Here is a 9198-nt window from a genome sequence, read left to right as displayed (position 1 = left end):
AAAATTATTTTAGTTCTATCAGCTGTTGCAGTCATCTTAAATCAAGTTCACTTTGAAATTTGGTGTAAATCTAAATATTATATTTTTAGTTTTGTGAAAATTTGTCCACTGGTTCATGAAATATTTAGCTAACAGAGGGACAGAGTTTACCCCAACACTTAATACCAAATATGTCACATTGCTTGTAAAATGTGTTGGAAATGACTCTCAGCAACTACCACACCAAATTTCAGCTCAGTACCTATAAAGATGACAGAGATATACAGTAGCTGTAGAGTAGATGTTTTTATGTTTGCTATAGTTGATTAGCTGTGACAGCCATTTAAAAACATGTTGAATCTGAAGGGTAATGAACTACCAATGAAGAGCTGAATTAAAATTTGTTCGCTGGCTCATGGAATATTTTGCTAACACAGGGGAAGAAGCACAAAGACACACAAACGCGAATGCCCGCCATTTACATAGCTGGCTTGCAAATGAACAAGCAGTATGCCAATGTCCCCCATCACTGACGGATTTGAATAGTGAATGTTTGTAGTTTTCCAGATGAGTGTTTTTCTGTACTGGTATTGAACAGCGATTGAAACCTTAATGTTTTTGGTGAAAGATGTTCATGTGGGTAGGAGTTACACTGTGGAGAAGAACAGAGGGATTTTTTTTTTATTTTATTATTTGCTTGCTTGCAGAGTGATGATTCCTTGTAAGCAGAGAGAGCCATTTTATCCACCACCAGGAGCAATGGCAGACCCAGGGGGTGGCCAATGGTGGCAGCCATCTTGAATTTTGATGTGAGAAGTTCTGGGAACACAATTTTTGATAGTGATTTTAGATGCAGCCATACCGATATAGACATTGACACATTGCCCTTTTGTCAAGTTATCAAGCTCACAAGGTTTACATATATACATATATGGTGGTGGCCATCTTGGATTTTAACATTACAACTCAAGTTTCACAAGAAACCTTTATTAGGCCTAGATGCAGCAACACAATAAAATGAAAGTTGGTACCTCATTTATTTTTAAAGTTATCTAACTCCCAAGATGGATGGAGGGTATTTCCAAATTCCCTCTTTGTTCCTCTATGAGAAACAACAGTCAAGGCTTTTTACTTATTGAAACGTTTCGTCTTTCATCCAGAAGATTTCATCAGTCCGAGGAGCCACAACAAACTCAGTCTTATAAGTAGAAACACCCCCATAGTGGGACAACCAGTTTGATTTGAATGTGTTAGTCCTGTTCAGTGTTGCTGCAGCTGCTTATATTTGTCAAGGGAAAGGTGAGGAACACTTTGGACAGGTCATCAGTCCATCACAGGGTCACACAGAAACATACAAATCAGACAAACATTTACCAAAACTTACCAGACTTCATTAGTAAAGAACATTTCATGAACAAAGCTCACAAAGATACAGTCCGTACAAAGGACAATAACTTAAAACATGAAAGAACAATGTTTTAATATACACATTCATACAGATAAGCATATTCATACACAGAATCACAAATGTGTAATTAAAGAAGCTTATATGCTTTGGGAGGTAATGAATGTTTTAAATTCATTTTTCAAACCAATCACAGCAGTAGCTTATCTCACAACCAGAGGAAGTGCATTTTATTTTAAAGGAGCAAAAGCACTGAAGACAGCTTTAACATTCACCTTTTTGTTTCAACATTTGACCCTATAAAGTCAACAAAATGCAAAATAAATATAAAGATAACTTATTTTGCATGTGCCACTGTAAAGTATCACCTAAAGGAGTTGGTAAATAAATAAATAAAACATGTAAAATGTTAGAATTTGTTCACCTGTGATGTTCCCCTGTCTGTGCATAGCAAGACACATTAGTATATTTTTATTTCTTGCCCTCAGCAAACCTGAACTCCACTGTCATCCTCTATTCTTAAAGTGGACATTTTGTTTCTAGCCTCCAGTTATGACTCTCCTCTTTCACAAAAAAAGACGGGGAACAAGAGAAACGGGAGCGATCACCTCCAGCAGTTGTCAAAACAAGTCAGAAAGCAGTGCACGACTTGCACACGTGGCCGTATGCAAACATCTCCTGCCTGAGTAGAAGCAGATTTACAGAAATGATTTTGTTTCTCTCCGTGATGTGCGTAAGGTTTGTTTAGGATGGCTGTCCGTGTGCATGTATCCGTGCACGTCTGAAGTGAAGCTACGTTCCTCTCAGGATGCTGTAGATGAAGCGTGACTGTGCAGATGTGGTGTGATGTTGTATCATTTTGCCAATTAGAGAGATGTGTTGCTGGGTGAAATCCCATTAGAGTTTCCTGTCAGCGCATCACAGTGTTGACATGATGTGCATGTTGTTCTAATTTGGTAGGTAAAAACGGTTTAAAAAAAAATGATATGGTCGGATATTTCTCTGGATGATTCCTTTTTAAAGCTACCCTGGTTTCACATGCCGCTCTGAGACTCTGATGTCTAATTATTACCATTGTGTCCTTTTTCTGCTCTGCAGGACAGGGAGCTGATGCCAGGGGAGATAGATGGTAAGATGTTTGGATGGAGCAATACAACATGTATGTTACATTTAACTTGTCAAAAGATATATGTTTTTAGTTGTATCAGTATTTTAAACTTCCTTTTAAGTTTCTGCTCTTGTTATTTCAAGTAGGACACTGGAGGATTCTCAGACTTGAACCTTGATCGACCTCACTTTAGAGAAATAAGCCCTGTTCAGATCTGGCAATATACAATATATCCATTTTGAGGAATTTATCTGCAATTGGAAAGTTCTGATTGAGAGCATTCACAGCTGACAGTTATTTTGTACCCCTAAATGTTTTTGCAATCGAATGACTAAAGTAGCCCGCTCAGTATGCAGGTACACACACTTTGCTGTCAGCTGAGCAAACACATTTTCTGGCAGCAACAAATCTCTAAAAGGTGGAGCAGGGCCCTGTTTGCCACTCTGAAGCAGCCCCTCTTTAAAAAATACAAACTGTAAATTTCTACGCACTGAGACCAGTTTCTGGAAGTTTTCAAGGGAACAAAATCTTGTCTGATAGTATTCTAGATGTTCAACCGTCTGCCAGATTTCAGGCTGGATGGGAGCATGTGTCTTCCTAAAACCTGTATATACTTTTAGTGTTGATGCTGCTTTTACCAATGTCAAGCTGCCCATGCCATTAGCACAAATGCACCCCCATACCATCAGAGAGCTCAGCTTTTGAACTGCATTCATAACAAGCCCTCTCCTCTTTAGAATGGTGGTCATGTCATCTGTAATTTTCAAAAATAATATAACATTTCTATTTCACTGTGGTTCTCTTTAACCAGCCTGCAGCTGAAGCATCTTTTTACCCCATGACCTCCAGATTATAACTCTTACAGTGGGGCACGGAACATATTATGTTCAGATTATTAAACAGACCGTGAAAACATTAATTCAGCCTTTATTTATACAGCTCAGTCTCACTGAGTCACATGACTCATTTTCAAGAGACCTGTTTTAGACAGATAACATCCATCCATCCATTATCTTTACCCATCCATCCATCCATCCATCCATTTTCTTTACCCGTTTATTCCATTTTGGGTCACGGGGGTCGCCGGTGCCCATGTCCAACCATCACTATGCGAGAGGCGGGGTACACCCTGGATAGGTCTCCAGTCCATCACAGGGACACATGGAGACAAACAACCATTCAGTCTCTCACTCACACCTAGGGACAATTTAGAGTTACCAATCAGCCTAACATGCATGTTTTTGGTCTGTGGGAGGAAACTGGAGTACCTGGAGAAAACCCACACAGCACAGAGAGAACATGCAAACTCCACCCAGAAATGCCCCATGTCAGGATTTGAACCGGATGATCTGCTCGCTGAGAGGCGGCAGCTCTACCAACTGTGCCACCGTGCTGCCTCAGATAACATAAAGTACAAAAAGTTGAGACCACCTCTGAAGGTGTTGAGTGAAAATGTTTTTACTAAACATTAAGGCTGTCCAGGTCTGTATTCAGTGTTATCTGAATGCTGTCTGATGGCCTGGGATGGATTTTAGCTCTTGGTTCTGACAGGTTCTGACCCAACTGATGGCTAATGGTTAGTCTGAGCAGAGCCACAACAACAAATGTCACCACCATCAGTTTTACATTATATGGTTATTCTGTCTGAAATATTGGGTTCCATCAGGAAGTGCTCTGCCTTTATTTCAGCTTAAAAATACAACAACAAAAAATACTGTAAAAAAAAATTGGTACTAATGTAAAAGTTTATAAACTAGTATTGATCTACGATTACATTTTTGAGATTTCCCTTTTTTGGTGTAGCAGCAATTGACTTTGATCTTAACCTTTAACTCGTCAATATGGTCAGAAATAAACTTTCTTTCTCCAAACTGAGAACATTCAAGGGACCTCCTCCACCTCACCCTCTGTCACACTGACACTCTGCACGTCCTTCGCCACAGCTGTGTTCCTCCTCCTTACCTCCTCCTTAGCAACTCCATATTCAGCATCCTGTGCCCATTACACCCAGTCTCCCTCCTCTGTTCACGTCTCTTTGTTGGTGCCATCATCTCCAATGCAAACATCATAGCAACATTCAAAGATTCAATAGATAACATTTTCTTATAGATTTTCCACAGATTGCCGCTTCAAAATATCTTAACTACTGCGTTAAAATCTTTTGACAATGTCACAAGCTATGAAGACAAAACAAAAAGAAAACTATAGAAAGCACAGCTTGAAGTTTAGAGGTGTTAATGTCACATTTGTTTATAGAACTCAACAGAACGGTGTCAGACATTTCCTGGAGTCAACAACTAACAGATTTTTTTTTTACAGTATGCAGTTATTAAAATTAGCATTAACCATTTGTGTGTGTGTTCGACTCAAGGTAACTTTATGGTTTGTTGCGGTAGTATACCGGTAATTTGTTTTCTGTCTCTGTCAGAGCTGCAGGAGGCCTTTAAGGAATTTGACTATGATGCAGATGGATTCATTCATTACAAAGACATCGCAGACTGCATGAGGACCATGGGCTACATGCCCACAGAGATGGAGCTCATTGAGATCATCCAACAAATCAAGATGAAATGTTAGTATTTAGCTGTCAGGCAGAAGGTTTGTATTCTTCCTCCTTTAGGTTATGGGTGCATGACTGATGGGTCTTTCTAAAACGAGCAGGTTTTCTGTGCGCTGCATGAACCCATGTGACTGAGCTATTTTCTGCAAGCTCACAATGTTCTGAGGTTAGCCTTTGGACTTTGGAACAGCCAAGATGTTTTAGCATGTTGATTAATGAACCTCAGGCTGCAGGTGCTGGAGTGTATGCATGCTACATTGTGTATATGTGTGGGTTTTACACTTACCTTTCCTTTGCTATTTATGTTGTAACTGTCTCTGATTTTCTTTCTGAATGATTAATTACAGAGATGGGTGTGTGATTAGAATCTCAACTTTAAGGTGAATCAATAATGCAACTAAAACCAGGATTCATGCCACCTGCCTGAAGGGCCAGAACCTGCACTATCTATTTCATGTTTAAATAAGGCCAATACTTTACATAAACCTGCTGTGAACAGATTAGACTCAGACAAGAAGAGCAATATTTGATATTTTTTATTTTATTTATTAAAAACGTCAGTCTAAACTGAGAAACCAATGACCATCATCGTTTTTTTATTATAGACTCAAATACATGCCTAAGAGTATGAGTAAAATATACAAAATCAGTTGTGCAAGAAGCAAAAGTTTAAAACTTGTTATGTGGGCCAGAAGAGGGCCAGCAATGGAGGAGGGGGCGTGACAACGACACCATCTTAGCACCAACATAACTGGTTTGTTCCACTTTGGAGTAAGCTGTTGGGGGAAGAATCAGTTTTGTGTTGTGTGTTTCTTTGACTGATGAAGCCTTCCAAATCGAAGGTGAAACGTTTCAGCACAAAAAAAGAAACTGTCCAGATGATCTGACTGAAAAATGTTGGGTTTAAAACTTCTTCTTTAAAAAAATAAATAAATGAAAAGACAGTTTATCATCAGCTTAAGGAAAACATCTATATAAAGACTAAGGGTGGAAAATAGTGACAGGCTGGAATGCTCATGTTAGATTATGGGAAACTGATGGCAACCTGTCTACTTAAAGGTAAATCTTCACACTTTTTACACCCTCCTGTCTTCAGGTATACTCCCCACGAGTCAGGGATTTAGTGGACCAAACCAAAGTCAGGCTGATAGGGGTGGAGGTGGGGGGTTGGGACATCCATCCACCCATCCATTATCTTCTACTTATTATCTTCCTACTCGAAGCTTGACCAAGGAGGTTCAGACATCTCTTTCCAGAATTATCTCTTCCACATGGGAGGATTCCATGGTATTCCCTGGTAAAATGAGAGACATCCAATGTGTCCTGGGTCTTTCTCGGTGTCTCCATCCAGTCGAACGGCACCAAACCACCTCCCTAGGGAGGTACCATGGGACTGTGCATACCAGATGCCCGAATCACCTCAACTGGCTCCTCTTGATGTGGAGTAGCAATGGTTCTACTCCAAGTCTCTTCCTGGTAACTGAACTTCTCTGGCTGTCTCTAAGGGAGAGTCCAGCTATCCTGCAGTGGAAACTCATTTTAACTGCTTGTATCTGCAATCTCATTCTTTCTGTAACTACCCATAGCTCATGGCCATAGATTAGGGTAGGAACGTAGGCCGACCGATAAACTGAGAGCTTCGCCTTATAGCTCAGCTCTCTGTTTACCAAAACAGACTGGCACAGAGTCTGCAATACTGCAGATGCTCCACCAGTCTGTCTGTCAATCTCACACTCCATCCTTCCCTCACTCGTGAACAAATCCCCAAGATACTTGAACTCCTCCACTTGAGGCAGAACCTTACTCTTAACCCGAAGAGAGCAATCCACCCTTTTCCAACTGAGGACCATGGCCTCAGATTTGGAGGTGCTGATCATCATCCCAGCCACTTCAAACTTGGCTGTGAACCACTCCAGGGAGAGCTTAAGATCATGGCATGATGATGCCAACAGGACCACATCATCCGTAAATAGAGAAGGAATCCTAAGGCCACCGAACCAGACTCCCTCCACCCCTTGCCTGCTCCGAGAAATTCTGTCCATGAAAGTTATGAACAGAATTGGTGACAACGGGCAGCCCTGATGGAGTCTGACTTACTGCCAGCAATGTGAACCAAGCTCTTGCATCACTTGTATAGAGACTGAACAGCCCATAGCAACGGACCCCCAATCCCATGCTCACGGACCACCCCCCCCCACAGTGTACCTTGAGGAACAAAGTCAAATGCCTTCTCCACATCCACAAAACACAAGTAGACTAGATGTGCAAACTCCCATGACTCCTTGAGAACCCTAGTGAGGGTAAAGAGCTTGTCTGGTGTTCCATGGCCAGGACAGAGCCCGCATTGTTTCTCCTGGATCTGAGGTTCAACTGATGATCAGACTCACTTCTCCAGTACCCCTGAATAGACCTTACCAGGGATGCTAAGGAAAATGATGCCCTTATAATTGGAGGACACCCTACTATTCCCCTTTTTGAAGAGTGGAACTTCCATCCCAGTCTGTCAATCCAGTGGCACTGCCCTATATGTCCATGCGATGTTGCAAAAGCATGTCAACCAAGACAGCTTCACAGCATTCAGAGCCTGAAAGACATCAGGGTGGATCTCATCCGCCCCTGCATCCCTTCTGCTATGGAGCTGTTTAACTACCTCGGCAATCTCAACTACGGTTATGGACAGACCAACCCCAAAGTCCCCCGACTCAGCTTCCTCCATGGAAGATTTGCCGGTGGGATTGAGAATACCTTTTTTAAGATGGATAAAAATTTTATATAGAGTACCAGTAGTGACAGTTTTAACAAACGGTATAGCATCAAAATCTTTGACTCTGGAAGAGGATGCAGACAAGGCTGCCACTAATTGCCACTCCTATTTGCCACAGCTATTGAACCCTTGACAGCTGCCTTACACATCAATCAAGGTATTAAGGGAATTCAAATTGACAAGTAAAAATTTAAAATATTAATATATGCTGATGATTTATTAGTATATGTCTAACACAAAAAACTCAATACTTCACCTGATGTTGCTTTTGGAAGAATATAGTAAATTATCAGGGTATAAAATTAATTATAGAAAAAATGAAATTATGCCTCTAAATAAACTGCTATGACTCAGTTACCTCATGTGTCATGTTTTAAATGGAGTCCTAATGGATTTCGATATTTAGGTATTAATATATGCAATGACTTCATTCAAACTGAATTACCTTCCATTAATTGATAACTTTAAAACAGATACCGGTATATATAAATGGAAGAACCTGCCAGTCCCCCTTATTGGAAGAGTAAATCTGGATAAGATGTGTGTTTTCCCAAGGTTTATTTCTCTTTTTCAGACTCTCCCAATAAAGTGTCTAGCCTTATTCTTTTAGACAATTAATGCACTAATATTGAAATTTAAATGGCCATTTAACATGTTTTGATATCAAAACTAAAAGCTCCTCTAGAGAAGGGAGGTATAAAGTGCCCTGATTTTTAACTTCATTGTAATGTAGCACAATCAAGAAATATTTAGATGTGGTCACATAATTGTGATTGATACATCCTATCTTGGATAAACATTGAAAAATATTTGTACCTTCCATCCATCTGTGCATCCGTTACCTTCTCCATTGTTGGGTCACAGGGTCACTGGTGCCCATATCCATCAGTCAGTGTGTGAGAGGCGGGGTACACCATGGACAGGTATCCAGTCCATCACAAGGACACATAGAGACAAACATGACAAACAACCATTCACTCACTCAGACCTAGGGACAATTTAGAGTTACCAATCAGTCTAACATGCATGTTTTTGGTCTGTGGGAGGAATCTGGAGTATGCAGAGAATACCCACAAATGCACAAAGAGAACTTGCAAACTCCACCCAGAAAGACCCCCGGCATGAATTCGATCCAATGACCTTCTTGGTGAGAGGCAACAGCTCTAACAACTGAGCCACCGTGCTGCCCTTTGTGCCATTCAGTAACTCTAAAAGATTTTAAATACTTTGTCGCTTGAAAAGACCTAGAAGGGATTGTCAATAACTCAGTTTTAGATCACACATTGAGTTGTTGGCAGAACTGTCATAAAAGTATAGGATTAAATGACCGACTATATCACAATACCCCATTATACAATAACCCATCTTTACGCTCTGGTTTT

General features: G+C 40.5%; 1 protein-coding gene across 1 annotated transcript in view; it reads left to right on the top strand.

Annotated features, from left to right (window-relative positions):
• The first annotated feature begins 978 nt into the window (after positions 1-978).
• Positions 979-9198, top strand: part of cabp4 (calcium binding protein 4) — a 27348-nt gene continuing 19128 nt past the window's right edge. The window contains exons 1-4 of the mRNA XM_037674327.1: positions 979-1006; positions 1244-1298; positions 2488-2513; positions 4921-5064. Of these exons, the coding sequence (XP_037530255.1) occupies positions 979-1006; positions 1244-1298; positions 2488-2513; positions 4921-5064 (253 nt within the window). The remainder of the gene's footprint in view (positions 1007-1243; positions 1299-2487; positions 2514-4920; positions 5065-9198) is intronic.

This window comes from Nematolebias whitei, chromosome 3, assembly GCF_014905685.2.
Source record: "Nematolebias whitei isolate Nwh7 chromosome 3, NemWhi1, whole genome shotgun sequence".
Lineage (NCBI taxonomy): Eukaryota > Metazoa > Chordata > Actinopteri > Cyprinodontiformes > Rivulidae > Nematolebias > Nematolebias whitei.
Note: the sequence above shows the minus strand (reverse complement) of the source record. Positions and strands in the feature narration are given on the sequence as shown.